Raw genomic sequence first — 15,597 nt, 5'->3', positions numbered from 1 at the left:
CACTGATTTCTGTTATGACCCTCACAACAGCAGAAGGGATTGGTGACCCCTGTGGCAATGGATCAGTCCTGCTGTTACAGAACACATATTAAAGGCTGCTGCCCTGTGACAGGGAGGCAGGGCTCATTTTTCCGCACTGCTGCTCTACCCTCTGGCAGTCCTAAATCCAGTTTGTCTGCACTCACAGCCGACTGCCAGTTCATAGTGTGTGCAGTCTGCAATGTAACAACTGGAAAACAAAACTTGTCAGCATATTTCGACCACATCAAAATTTTTCCCAGAATGTGAGAATAGTTATCTTCAGTTTTACTTCTAGGCTAAGTACCTTGTCAGTTCTACCTACAGAATTTTCAAATATGGGTTGCACAGCTCTGAATGCCCATGAGAGGTCCAAATTAATATTCTGCAGATTTTGTAACTTTAAATTATTTAATAGATGTTTGTGAATATGGCAGAATGCTCAAAAGTTTTGAGTCTTTGAAACTTTGAATTTGTCAGGGAAAGAAATAATAGTGTCAAGAAACTTCTTACATCAGTGACTCACTCTGTTAACTGCTTCTCACTGCACCTCAACAGTAACAATCATTTGTTGAAAGCTTAAATTGAGCCAAAAGAAGAAAACAAAGGCTATTTCAGGAAAAAACTGTTGAAGCTTTTGCAAAAGTACACATCCAGTCAAAAATCTGCCCAGTAGCCATTTTCTTTTACCAGTCAGTTTCGAAACACTGAGGCTTTATCTTCAGGCACATAGCGTGACAATCTTTTAAATTTGTACATCTAGTTTAAAAAATAGATGTGAATTTTGATAAAAAGAAAAGCAACAAGCACCACATTTTCAGGTCCCTGCATATATTATCACCAAAAACTGCCTTATTGACTAACAAAAACTCTCCAGTGCCCACTAGTACCACCTGCTGATGCACTCCCTCTTCATTAGCAGAAGACGATAGCAATGTGCCAAACACTTTCCCCTTTGTGACTGAGATTACTGTCATAATAGGCTAGACAGGGAAGCAACTGACATTACCAACACAGAATGGTCTGACAACCACCAGGATATGAGATTTAAATAGTTTCATGCCTGCAAAACAAGTTCTGCCTTAGCTGCTCTGACCATCTCTCCCCTTTATGCTCCTATAGTTTCCCCAGGAGACGTCCTCTGGTGATAAGAAACAAATATTGGGTTTGTCAAGGAAATTCATTCAACGACAACTTAACAAACAAGATAATTTTATTCATTGTAGCATTTGGGGCTGTGATTTTATGAATTTATTTAAGAACATAGGAAACAACAATGCCGCCAACTGTCGAAACCTTTCCTCAATTTTATCGCTTGTTCATCAACGTTCTTCAGATAACAAACCAAAAAGACAGATTTCTGCAGGTATATAAACACTTCTGCAGCAAACAGTATCACGAAAGCCATGCATCACTATGGACTTATGGTCAGCTTATCTGATATAAGCCACTTAAAAGCAAAACATAAATGTGTCCCTGTGATCAATATAATATTTCTATTGCTCTTAAGGGGTTTGTGAGGTATTAGAAGCCAATAACAGAAAAACAAACATTAGTTACAAAAGATTAGCCAATAGGAACAGGAACTGAATGCTGTATGGATAAATAACAATCACACACACACACACACACACACACACACACACACATCACAATAAAATAAAATCAGTAAGAAGAATGCAGAAAAGGATGAGCAGGAGGGGGTGCAGCACAAATAGAAAAACATGACAACTGGCCACTTACCATTGGTAGATGTAGCAGTGATGTTGCATTTACAGGCATTGTAGGGAATATTGGACCTACCACATCACCAACTACAGAGACAAATGCCTTATTAGAACCAAACACATAGTAACGGCTCTCTTCATATGGAATAATTGGAGTTTCTGTAACATTTACATGCAGGTACTGAAGTACGTATGCACGATTACTGAGGTCAAGCAGTACAGATGTGTGCTTATGCTGTGGTAATCCATCAGCCTGTAACAGTAGTAATTATATATCAGTTTCATTGACAAATTAAATTATATAGCATTTTTAATTTACAAAAGAACATAGTAGCAAACGAGTATTCCATAAAAAATCACGGTTACAGTAATGAGGAAATTAAGTAACATAATTAGTGTAAGAATTGGACATTAACCTCTACATGAAGTTTACGAGTCACTGAATCCTTTCCAATAAGAGCACTAGCCTGAATAGTTACATCTATGTCACCTAATCTGGTGGGCACTATAGGAACATAGACAACAGCTGCATCTTGAGCCTTGATGAAAATGAAGAACTGGTGTTCATTGAAAGATGTCCTCGGATTATAAGATCTTACCTGCAAAGAAGAAAATTATAAGGTCATACACAAAGACACTGAAATGCTTAGGGATTAAATATAGTATTTGAAAATAGTCAACAGTTACTCACAATACCATTCATTTCCACATGGACAAACTTATAGTCCGGTGACCCAGCCAACACAACAACAGCTTCTAAGGCAGTTGTCATATAGTTAAATACGGTCACTCTCACTCCAACCTGTTCTCCCTGACGACAATTGTTTGGCATCTCAACATTTATGAAGAATGGCCGTATACCAACATACTGCAACACAGGAACACAATGGAAGATGATTTAAATAGTACAGACAGGTAAAGGGCAGAGAAGAATCATGAAAACAAAATCAGCAAACTGAGGCCAAAAATTGAGTTTTCTATTATTTTTATAGCATCTTCCTGATATTTCAGCAAGTTAAATTCCTAGACAAATCAACAAACATATTGCTTCTTGTTAAAGTGGAATGTTTATATTAAGTTCTCTGTAATATAGTATATCTCTGTGTGCAGTGTCTTTTTGTTGTCCTAAATACATGGGTCATGCTTGTGGACTACATCATGCATGTGCTTTATGTTGTGCCCTTTTCTTTAAGTTTCTACAAAAGGTTACGAGCCCAGTCCCCAGTTCAAGAGAGAAATTGGGTATTGTAATTTTACATCTCATGATTCACAAAATGCATTTGCGTGTGTTGTTTGATTTGGGTGGTTCATACTGTATGTAAAAATTTGCTGGCACCTTCTCGAATGGGATTTTTGCAGCTGTAAATCTCAACTGTTTTACTGGGCTACACTGGTTTCCAATGCATGGAAAAACTTTAGAGGGCTGAAAATTGGACCATATGGAAGTTTGGAATATGAATCGTATAATGTGTGTTCGACAGCACATATGAGGTGTGTATTGGTGGCATGTGAAAACCGGTGGCTTTGTTACTGGATGCACAGCAGCATGAATAGAAGTACTAAATGTTGCACTAAAAACATGGGGCAAAGCTGATCATGCAGTGAGTCCATCATTAGAACTAGGGAAACAAAAGTCATGGTACTTTGAATTGCATGCAAGAGTGCAAGAGGTACGGAGCACAAGTTATGTGCCGTGTTTGAACAAGAAACAAGACAAGCTCCACTCACTGGTCAGAATTATCTCACTCATTTGGAAAACTTAGTTCTTCACATGCAGCAACTCAAAGTGAAACTTGATGACTCAGCATTACTGCTGTGACTACTTAGCACACTTCCTGACAGTTATGATAGTCTACGACAGTCATGATGTGGAAGTGTTGAAGATCAACAGACACTAAAACATTTACTGAAAGTGTTAACATCTGCAGAAGTAGTTGTTCTTATTGGAGGGAGAAATGAGATGAGTTAGTGCAATGTCTTAAATCAAGTAAATATTAAAGAAACATGAAATGCACACAATACTTCATCAAATAAACATAAAAAAGCAACAAACGCAAAGAAGCTTAAATGTTTTGGTTGAGGTGGATTTGGCCATATTAAAAAAAGTAAATAAATAAAATAACAACAAAAAAGTGCAGCCAACTGTTCAACAAAAACAATAAATGACCCTAACCAAAATAAAAGTGAACTGCCTGATCAGGCTTTCACTGGTGAAGTAATGAGTGCAGAACTGAAAAACGACTCATAGACAACTGACTGTGGAGCGCTGAATCATATGGCTAAGAAAACCCAGTGCTACATATTGTTTTCCAAGTTTAACAAAACCATTGAAGATATGTATGGGCAATGATCTGATTATGAATGCACTCAGAAAAGGGATTATTTATTTTGAAGCTTTTCCCGATGCCACATTGATAATGATATGTATAGTACAGAAAAGTGAAGAAATTTTTTTTCTGTATCATCTGCTACGCCCAAATGATAGACTTTTATTCATTGAAAGACAAGTGTGAGTTCCAAAACAATGGTGTTGCAACAGCATGTGGCACACACAGGGACAACTTGTTGAAGATGTTGATTTGAGTGACACATCCAATTCATCCTTGTAATCTTGAGGTAACTCTTGTGTTGAAGGAATATTTCCAAGTTTGGCATGAACACTTGAGTCATGGGAACAAATGTCATAACATCATGTTCAACAATTCTTGAAGTTGAAGATTTTGGTGAAGTATTTTGTGAAACATGACTCTTTGGTGTGACGTCACATGTGCTTGACTGCTGTTGAAAATTCTCGTCAATATATTATAAAGTTTTAGTCTTCAGTTACTTATTTTAAAGTTTATTTGTGTTAATAGTTGCTGTAAAAGTAACTTATTAGTGGATGTTCATTAATCTCAGTCTTTCTTCCTGTGTTATTGGCTGGAGTGGTCTGTTATTCATGAGTGTGCTTATGTCGTTCATCCCAGCCTCACGCCTCAGTAGTGTGTTTACATTTTGCAGTGTGCAGACGCAGCTGTAGCAATTATAAAGCGAAGTATTGACAAAGTTATTTGGGCACTGTTATATAGTTATTCAATTTAATAGTTTTCTGCAGTGTTTTATGGAGAAATAACGATTTAATAAACTTTTGGAAACGTTCGTTCACTGTTTTTTTAGAGTTTTCTGTGCGTTAAAGTCGCTTAGTAAATTTCGTGCTTTAGTTTTCAGCTGATGTTTCTTATTTTTTCTAGTGAAATATTTCAGTAAAATTTTCGTTCAGTGTTTTAATTTCTTTGAGTTTCCAGTGGCCACTTGAATTTTTGGTTTTAGCTAATAATTTTGTACAGTTTTGTTGGTATTGGTATTAGCAGTGGTTTAGGAGTATTGTTTCAATAGTTGCTTTCTTAGTAAGACAGAGAATTTCAAGACCCCTATTGTCAGTTCTATAAATAGTTCTACTGGTGTAACTGAGATTACATAACTCAGACACAGAGCTTTTTCCAGTAACTGTAAAATTTTACCATGAGTGAGGAGTGTGGGCTCCGTCGTATGTTTATGAGTAGTGGGTTACAGTGTGGGATCTGTTCAAAGTACACACATCAAACAAAGTTTTTCATCACCCTGGTTCCCAGAACTCCTGAAGATAGCCGTTGACTGTGGATATTGCATCACAGACACAGTCCCTTTGACTGTTTGGAGATGTCACTAAACCCGCCCAAAGATGTAAGCAACCATGCATGAGCAGTGCCTATTAGACGGACGGGGTCCGACAGCTCGACAGCTGATCAGTTCCAGTCATTCCACCAGGAAGGAGGTACACGGCTCATGTTGTCTGTGTTTCAATCATGCGTTGACGTCAATGATGCAGTTCAATCGCATCTGCATTGTTACTTTGTGACAGTCCAGGCGTCTCAGAGTGAACCAAACTGATGTTGTTCAAACATGGAGGAGATACAGAGAGACAGGAACTGTCGATGACATGCCTCACTCAGGCCGCCCAAGGGCTACTACGACAGTGGATGACCACTACCTACAGATCACGGCTCGCAGGAACCTGATAGCAACACCACCATGTCGAATAATGCTTTTTGTACAGCCACAGGACGTCGTGTTATGACTCAAACTACGCGCAACAGGCTGCATGATGCGCAACTTCACTCCCGACGTCCATGGCGAGGCACATCTTCGCAACCACGACACCATGCAGCGCGGTACAGAAGGGCCCAACAACATGTTGAATGGCTTGCTCAGGATTGGCATCACATTCTCCTCACCAATGAGTGTGGCTTATGCCTTCAACAGTCAGAGACATGTTTGGAGGCAACCGGGTCAGGCTGAATGCCTTAGACACACTGTCCAGCGAGTGGAGGTTCCCTGATGTTTTGGAGTGGCATTATGTGGGGCCGAGATACGCCACTGGTGGTCATGGAAGGTGCCGTAATGGCTGTACAATATGTAAATGCCATCCTCCAACCAATAGTGCAACCTTATTGGCAGTATATAGGCGAGACATTCGTCTTCATGGATGACAATTCGCGGCCCCACGTGCATATCTTGTAAATTACTTCCTTCAGGATAACGACATCCCTCGACTAGAGTGGCCAGCATGTTCTCCGGACATGAACCCTATCAAACATGCCCGATATAGATTGAAAAGGGCTGTTTATGGATGACGTGACCCACTAACCACTCTGAAGGGATCTACGCCGAATTGCCGTTGAGGAGTGGGATAATCTGGACCAACAGTATGCCACGATGAATACAGGCATGCATCAATGCAAGAGTACATGCTACTGGGTATTAGAGATACCAGTGTGTACAGCAATCTGGACCACCACCTCTGAAGGTCTTGCTGTATGGTGGTACATCATGCAATGTGTGGTTTTCATGAGCAATAAAAAGGGTGGAAATGATGTTTATGTAGATCTCTGTTCCTATTTTCTGTACAGCTCCCAGAACTCTTGGAACTGAGGTGTTGCAAAACATTTTTTGATGTTTGTATTTTCATTGGGGGGAATGCAGTGCAGAAGCCAGTGGGCATTCTAGTGAGATCCCCTCCTAGGAATGGAGAATCTGTACTAGAAATAAGTTGATAGAGGAGCAGGAGCATGAGATCTGTGCCCTTCATGTGCAGTTACAATGTGTAAAGGAGGAACCAGATAGGTTGAGGAAGGTGAAGGGTGGTGGGAAATGGGAACTGGCAGTTGGCAAGAAGGCAGCTAGAAGGAGGAGATATTCAGACAGTTATACTTCGCGTATTGCAATAGATTTGACCAACTGTTAGAGTTGAGTGGAAAGGAGTGTCTTGTAGCTGTAGATGTAGGGATCATGCATCAGTCCTCAGCAGTTAGGAGGCCTAGGTCAGTTGCAAAGTCTAACAGAAAGAAGAAGGTTCTGCTGCTAGGTAGTTTGTACGATAGAGGTGTGGGCCAGCAGTTGCAGGAAGTTTTAGGGAGTGAGTACCAGGTCACCAGCATTGTGAAGCCTAGTGCAGGGTTGGCTCAGGTGACTGACAGCATAGGGGAGTTATGTAGGAATTTTATGAAGGAGGATCAGGTAGTAATAGTGGGTGGAGTGGGGAACAGCCTTGATATGGACAGGGAATATGATGTAGGTAGTGACCTGGTAAAGATAGCTATTCAAACTGGTGGCAGTAATGTGCATTTCGTGCAACTGTTTCAGCGTCATGATCGACCTCATCTTAATGCGGCTCTTAGGCGCGTTAACAAGGGGATGGAGAGGGCACTGATGGCAGAGGGGATGGGTCACATTTCAGTGGTGCCAGTTGGGTCTATCAGTAGATCAGGTTTCACTAGGCATGACCTGCACATCAATAGGTATGGGAACGAGAGGCTGGCACAGCTTATAGGTGACAGTGTAGTGGGTGGTGGTGGGATCACTCATAGAAAATTTCCTGTAGTAGTTGGTGTTAAAGCTGCACCTTTTTAAGATTGAAGTCAGCTGATAGGTATACCTGCTTAATGGAAGTCCCTCTAAGGGCTCACCTTCAGAGGATGTCATGTTTACAAGTAGAGAAGGAATTAGTGTATTTCATCAAAATATAAGAGGTATTAGAGATAAAGTTAGTGAACTGCTTATAGATGTTAACTCTGAAGTTATTGGTATGTCGGAGCACCACTTAAATAATTTAACAATTCTGTGGCTTCCTTTTCCAGGATACAGATTAGCTGGCTGTTTTTCAAGGATTTCCTTGCGGGGTGAGGGAGTGACTATGTACGTAAAAAAACAGTATTCCATTTGAGTCCCTAGACATATCATGGCCCAGCAGTGAACAGATTTTTGAATGCTATGCAGGGGCAGCTGAATTTAGTGAAACTAAACTTCTAATTGTTGTTGTTTATAGGTCCCCTAACTCTGACTTCAGAGCTTTTCTGCTCAAGCTAGAGAAGGTTCTTGATTCACTTTGTAGGAAGTACCAGAAATTAGTTATATGTGGTGACTTCAATATAAATTTTGTATATGACGGCGCAAGAAAAAGGATGTTGGTAAATCTCCCAATTCATATGATCTGACGCAGACTATATTTTTTCCAACTAAGGTGCAGGGGAGCAGTGGCACAGCTGTAGGCAATATTTTTATTCATTCTTCATTACTAGATGTGCATTCTGTTTGTAAAATGGTGAATGGCCTTTCAGACCATGATGCACAAATTTTAACACTGAAAGGCTTTTGTACTCAAACTAATGTCACATATAATTACAAACTATGTAGGAAAGTTAATCCAACAGCAATAGAGAATTTTCTTTAAACCATGTTAAGAACAAGAGTGGCAGGATGTTTATAGTGCTGATAACATAGATGACAAATATAATGCTTTCTTTAACACATTTCTCTTGCTCTTTGAGAGTTGCTTTCCATTAGAACGTTCTAAGCGGGATACTAGCAGTAATAGGAAGCCTGGGTGGCTGACTAGTGGGATAAGGATGTCATGTAAAACAAAGCAGGAATTATATCAAGATGTTAGAAGTAGTCACAATCAAGATACAGTAGCCTATTACAAACAATATTGTAAGGTGCTTAAAAATATTATTAGGAAGGCAAAGAGTATGTGGTATGCAAATAGAATAGCTAATTCACATGATAAAATTAAAACCATATGGTCAGTTGTGTAGGAAGTGTCTTGTGAGCAGCACAAGGTCAATGATATAAAGTCAGTTCATAGTAACAATATTTCTGTTACTGATAAATCAAATATATCTACAGTATTTGATAATCATTTTCTGAGCATTTCTGGTGAATTAACAAAAATTTAGTTTCTACAGGGAATCATGTAATTTTCTTGGCAAATGCCTTTCCGAGATTGACATCTGAAATATATTGATAAACAAAATCTTAGGAGAAAAGCAGGACACTCCGGAGGTTTCCTCTGTGATGCTACTCGAGATGTGTCCAAGACCAAACAGAATGATATTATTTTAAGTTTTTTTAAACAACAAAGAAAATAAATGGGAAATTCATGGGAGGCTTCTGGAAAACTTTGATTTGCAGAAAAGACACGTGATGCAATTAGTAATGCTATCATAGATGTATTTAATAAGCATGCAATTGATTTACAGCACTGTTTGGGTCAGTGCTTTGATGACATATCAAATATTGCTAGGAAAAGAAAAGCTGTGCAAGCAAAAACTAGAGACATTTACCGTATTTACTCGAATCTAAGCCGCACCTAAAAAATGAGACTCGAAATAAAGGAAAAAAAATTTCCCGAATCTAAGCCACACCTGAAACTTGAGACTCGAAATTCCAGGAGAGAGAAAAGTTTTAGGCCGCACCTCCAAATCGAAACAAAGTGTAATATGAGACACAATTTAGGTCGAATGAATGACGATACACCTACAGTAGTTGGTCGCAAGCTTAGCCGTTAAGCTTTACCAGGTAACCCTTGCTATGCATCAGGCGCTCCGTCCGTATTTATACGGGTACCCTTCCTTTTTCACGTGCTTCATCTGGTTTGAATCGATTGCTTATTTTGCTTTGATCTGATAAGTGCCGTTTTCTTTGTTATAGGTGTTAATGTCACTCTAAGCTGAAAATGCTTTACTGTACTGTGTCATGCATTGTTTGTCGCATTCTTATAGTGTGTGTTTACGGCCTGTCGCCGCTCGCGGCATGGCTTGCTTTTGTGCACGCTACCGCCGCTTACAATTAAAAAAAAAAAAAAAAAAAAAAAAAAAAAAAAAAAAAAAAAAAAAAAAAAAGAGGAATCATCCCATTAGCGAAACAACGGCAAGAGACTGAGAGAATGCTATTTGTTGTTACTTACACTGCTGCTTTCTTTGATAATGATCAACAAGAACCAAATAATAGACTGCATATGATAGAACATATTCTGAACGAGAGTTAGGTGAAAATTTTTCTCCGTTTGAAAATCTTTGCGGCCGCTTCTTTAGAACATCAAATTCTGCACAGAAATTAGAGTCATCTTAGATTTAAAAATCTAGTCAGTTGCCGTGCTCCATTTCTGACTGTATCACTATTAGGCATAAGAATAATACGAATATAAACATGACACGATACGTATATTCTTCCGCGTTTGCTGTTGTCTCACTCTAGTTTCGTAGTTTATTAGGCAGACAGGATTTAAATGAGATAGCAGCAAACACGAAAGAATACATGGCAAAATGTTTATGTTCGTATTATTCTTATGGCGAAGAGAATACTGTATGTGATTCACATTTCAGAATGTAGAGTTGGCCATATTGACAAACATCCCAAACAGTCTTGCCAGTTGGATTTTCGTAGTACATTGAAATTCTGCTACATTCGAAGATGAACAATACAGAATTTGTATTTACTTCGTTGGATAATGTATGAAAATGTAGTGGTTGAAACTCGGGGCAGAGAAAAAAAAGCTCGTCTTCCACCTTTTTTTAAATTTATTTACTGACGCAGAGATTTTGGCCCCAGTATTTATCTTTGTGCCTACATAGCATGACTGTGTAGCGTTACATATATTCGACGGCAGAAGTTAGTTGTGGCGGCAACTACCAACATTTTTCAGAACTTCCGCTTGCTTTGCACTCTATTCTAAGCTGCAGGCGGTTTTTTGGATTACAAAAATCGGAAAAAAAGTGCGGCTTAGATTCGAGTAAATACGGTATCTGCTGGCAACATTTTCTCCTTGTACAGCTCATACTCTGAACTTAGTAGGAGTACACGCTACAGGAAGTAATGAAGTAGAAGGTACACTCTCCCCAACTGTCTGTACCAGCTGTACAATTTCTTCAGTGTAGCCCCACAGAGTCAATCTTTTCTTGGCCTGTCTGGAACAAGATGGAGCGCAAGAATTGAGGAAGTGAAATCTACAGCAGAAAAATTACCAGAAGTAACAGAAGCTTCCTTAGACCGTATAAGTGTAGGACGTTTAATTCTGCTGTCAAAAGAAACTTGGCTTGATAATGAAATGAAAAATATTGAAGCTCTTAAAACTACCATAGATTGGATGTAAGACATCTCTGGCCTGAAATCTTAACCAAAGTTAAAAAATGGTGCCTGAATTGGGACTGAGGAAGTATTTTCAAAAAATAGAAGAAGGAAAAGTAAGATTTTCATTGTTCATTTATGCAGCCACAGTGTCCATAGTTGCTTTACAATTCTTGAGGGTATTTTTGTTCTGTCGTTGCAACTACAAAAATGTGTGATTTTTTTCAGCAGACGTGTTTCTCTTTGTTGACGTATAGCATCATCAGTGATCTGTAATCAACTTATTTACATTTTGATTTGCTTTTAGATCGAAACACAGTTCATTAAGAATATGTTGATTTGTACTTACGGTAATTCTCACTTTATTTCTCGCTTTGATCAGGAAATGTCGTCTGTTAGCACACCATTGTTTTCCTGCATCAGACACTGATAATTTTGCTCTAATTTTTAGTTGTTCTGCAGCACTAGGCATTTCTTATGTTTTTCACAACACATTTTTATGCACACCACTATATTCTGTTTGCTTTTGTACTTTTAAGTATGTGTTGTGGTTTGTGTTTTGTAGAGCTGCCAACATAACATTTCCACTACTTTGTCTTTGACCTACAACTTTTTATTATTATTAGATTATTGTATTGTGTAATTCTATTACATATGTTTCTGTGTATTTATATACTGTGTAAGAGTAGGGAAGGAATATTGATTGAGGGTCTTTTTTTTCCTTTTTTTTCAATGTAAGGGAGGGGGAAACCATGATGAGTGGACATAAGTGTATAGCAGAGTGATGGAGTGCGAGTTAGAGGAAGAGTTGCTCAGTGACCAAATAAATATTGGAAACCAGACTATAATTGATGAAATTAGATGAAAAAGAAAAGAGCCTTTCCATCCTTCACCTCCCCCCACCCCACTCACTACATCATTTCACTTCTTGCTCCTCGCCTTCCCCTCTAACTCAACACTCCATCACTCTGCTATACACTTATGTCCACTCATCATGGTTTCCCCTTCCCCTACACTGAAAAAAAGGAAAAAAATCCCTCAATCATTATTCCTTCCCTTCTTTTACACAATATATAAATACAGAGAAACATAACTAATAGAATCACACACATACAATAATCTAATAATAAAAAAAAGTTATAGGTCAAAGACACTGTAGGGGAAAGGTTATATTGGCAACACTACAAAACACAAACCACAACACATACTCAGAAGTACAAAAACAAACAGAATACAGTGGTGTGCATAAAAGGGTGTTGTGAAAAACATAAGAACTGCATGGTGCTGCAGATCAACTAAAAATTAGAGCAAAATTATCAGTGTCTGATGCAGAAAAACAACGGTGTGCTAGCAGATGGCATTTCCTGATGTAAGCGAGGAATCAAGTGTAAATCACCTTGAGTACAAATCAACATATTCTTCACGAACTGTTTTTCAGTCTAAAAGCAAATCAAAATGTAAATAAATTAATTACAGATCACTGATGATGCTTCACCTCAATAAAGTGCAACATGTCTGGTGGAAAAAAAAAGAGCATTTTTGTAGTTGCAATGACAGAACAAAAATACCCTCAAGGAAGGTTTTCTTTGTTGGATTTGATTGAGGTACTAGAAGAACACATGAAACTGAAGAACAATAGTTTCAATATGAGGTTTTTGACATAATAATAGGCAAGAATGTATCTTAGATAGATTCTATGTATAGACACAAGAATATTTGTGCAACTTTTGAAGCCATTTTCAAAATAAGTACAACTCTGGATGATAGCGATGCAACTAAAAAATTATTAGAAATTATACTGATGATCTGAGTGATAATTTCATCAGAGATATACAAATTATGAGGGCAGATACTTTTCGAGATTTGACAAAGAGAAGAGAAAACAAAGGGCTTCCATTTCTTCTTCAAAATGAAATTTGTAAGTTGAGGTTACAATCTTTGTTTCCTGAACATGGCACTGCAGTCAGGATTTCCACTATCCTATCAGTAACTGTTGCTACAGGCGAGAGAGGACTTACTAAATTAGAATTAATCAAGAACCATTTAAGATCAGCTTTAGGCAAAGTGAAACTTGATCAATTAGCACTGTTATCAATAGAGCATGAACTTGCTTCTAAAATGAACTTCAGTGCAAGAATAGAAGATTCAGTGTTCCATTTACAGCTGTCTGAAATCATTCAGCTGACACTGAAAGTTTCAACCTGACTTTTTAAATCAAGATAATAAAGCATGCTGCAAAGATTGATCACTAAATGTTAAGTTTGTTTCTTTTAGTAGCTTTTTTTATTGTTTCATGTACTTATATTTGTATCTATTCAAATATGGTAAATTCAATTAATAAATAAATTGCTGACAGTGCATGTGCAGGTAGCATTTATTTACTGTTCACACCTAAAACAACATTATGGAGAATCAGTATTTGAGATAATTAACACACAGATAATTAACACAAATGGGCTGAGAAGGCTTGGGAACCCTGACAGAAGTTTGTCTAGGGACCCACGAAATCTATTTGTGATCTGACCAGGCAGTGAATTTCATTTACTTTAATTAAAGTACTGTATGGCACATAATTACATTGCTCAATATCCCCACGTCATTATCTAAGAGAAACTATGAAAATAAGACATACACTCCAACATGTTTGATGATGACGATATACAGACCTCAAGTGACCTGTGAAGCATCCCAAATCCGTTGGTTGGACTCATCCCAAATGCTGAAACCATCCAGTGAGCAGGTCGCTCAGGAACACGCAGATTGAAGATGTACCTCCCGTGAGGACCAATGTTAATGTCCTTCCACATCCAGACATTGTCATATTGACGCTGTATTCTACTAAATCTGAACTTTCTGAAAAGTGCCAAGTCATTCTGATTGACCCTTGTACCTGTAAAACCAAGCAATATTAAAAGCTGCAAAAAACATACATAAATACAAAAAAACTAAGAGATTTCTTGGAACAGACTAATGCTGTACAACAAAACTTACATCCTGCCTCATCTGTGCCATCTTCACAGTCATATCTACCATCACATCTTTTCTCAACTCGATAGCAACGGCCATTTAGGCATTCTGCGTACCCGGCAGTAAGGTTACAGTTATCAGGACGACGAGGCACAATTACATCACTGAAAACCACTAGCCCTGCATATCTGCAACAAAATAATACAGCTAATGGTGTCTGAAATTATGTAGCAACATTCAAAAAACACACACTCTTACATTACCACAGCAAAACTGACTATGAGGCAAATACTTGAACAAGAAGAGGAACAGATTGTGGCGGCAGGGACAGGATGATCATTATGAGATGTGGAGAAATAAATGTCATTTTTTATCAACTATGCAGCAAGTCAATTTCAGGTACCATAAAACAGGGTGATTTTGGACACCGGGGCGAATTCGGACAGTATGGCTTATTTGCTCTTTGTTACTGCATAGAAACAAAGAGTTACTTATTTTAACGTCTGTGCGCCAGTTATTTTAAGCGCAAGATTGCATTTACCACTGTCCACAACTTTTATTTTGCATCAATTGTTTCCCTAGGTGAATAATTTACGAACAGTCTCAGTATTAAAAATCCATGCATTATCGTGAAGTGGAAACTTTCTATTGTTGCGCCGAGTGGGAAGTTATTGTAACCATAATTGTCGACGCGCTCAGTAGCTAACAGCATTGAGACAATTTCTGTACAAGTCTGTAGAGTTTCTCGTGCTAGGTTATAAAATAACGACAGTTTTTGTAAAACTGTGTAATGTGTGGGGTGATTTCAGACAATGCCAAGAACGTATAAGAGCAGGAGTGGTGCTACAGTAAGGTTTAATTATGACCCAGAACTTTTAGATAAAGCCGTTCATGATATTCAGAGTGGTAAATTATCGTACAGAAAAGCATGTGATTTGTATGGTATACCTAAATCAACCCTCCAAAATAAAGTGCAGGAAGCACATCAGAAAAAAATGGGAGGACAGCCAGTCCTAAATAAAGAAGATGAAGAAATGTTGAAGTAAGGTATCTTGAGGGCTGCACATTGGGGATTTCCCTTCACTAAATTGGATATTAGATATTTAGTTAAAGGTTACCTTGATAAATCTGGCTGAAAAGGGAAGAAGTTTCATAATAATTTGCCAGGAGAAGAATGGGTGCATTTATTCCTCAAATGACAGTCAGAGGATCTTTCCGTTCGCTTACGCGAAAATATTAAATGAGCTCGTGCAGAAGTGAACAAAGAGGATGTTTATTTAAAATCTTGAAAAATAAAAACTTATCTGTAACATAAAAAAATCATTATATCATTCCATATCATTTATTCGTAACAAATGGCTGCCCTAAAATGTGTAAAATGTCACCAAAATCAAATAAAAAGCATGTAGAAATTTTTTTTAAAAAAAAAAGGCAGTAACTGTCCGAATTTGCCCTCTATATA

At 38.1% G+C, this 15,597-nt stretch overlaps 1 protein-coding gene across 3 annotated transcripts in view; it reads right to left on the bottom strand.

The window, feature by feature from the left end:
* The window catches only part of LOC126263656 (CD109 antigen), an 898,764-nt gene that overhangs the window by 41,623 nt on the left and 841,544 nt on the right, over nucleotides 1-15,597 (bottom strand). For all 3 annotated transcript variants that reach the window (XM_049960760.1, XM_049960761.1, XM_049960762.1), the window contains 5 exons: nucleotides 14,160-14,323; nucleotides 13,835-14,058; nucleotides 2,437-2,613; nucleotides 2,162-2,344; nucleotides 1,762-1,998 (listed from right to left, as the gene is read on the bottom strand). In XM_049960760.1, coding sequence (XP_049816717.1) covers nucleotides 1,762-1,998; nucleotides 2,162-2,344; nucleotides 2,437-2,613; nucleotides 13,835-14,058; nucleotides 14,160-14,323 — 985 coding nt within the window. The remainder of the gene's footprint in view (nucleotides 1-1,761; nucleotides 1,999-2,161; nucleotides 2,345-2,436; nucleotides 2,614-13,834; nucleotides 14,059-14,159; nucleotides 14,324-15,597) is intronic.

This window comes from Schistocerca nitens, chromosome 6 (genome assembly GCF_023898315.1).
Source record: "Schistocerca nitens isolate TAMUIC-IGC-003100 chromosome 6, iqSchNite1.1, whole genome shotgun sequence".
Lineage (NCBI taxonomy): Eukaryota > Metazoa > Arthropoda > Insecta > Orthoptera > Acrididae > Schistocerca > Schistocerca nitens.
This window is presented reverse-complemented; position numbering and strand designations above follow the sequence as displayed.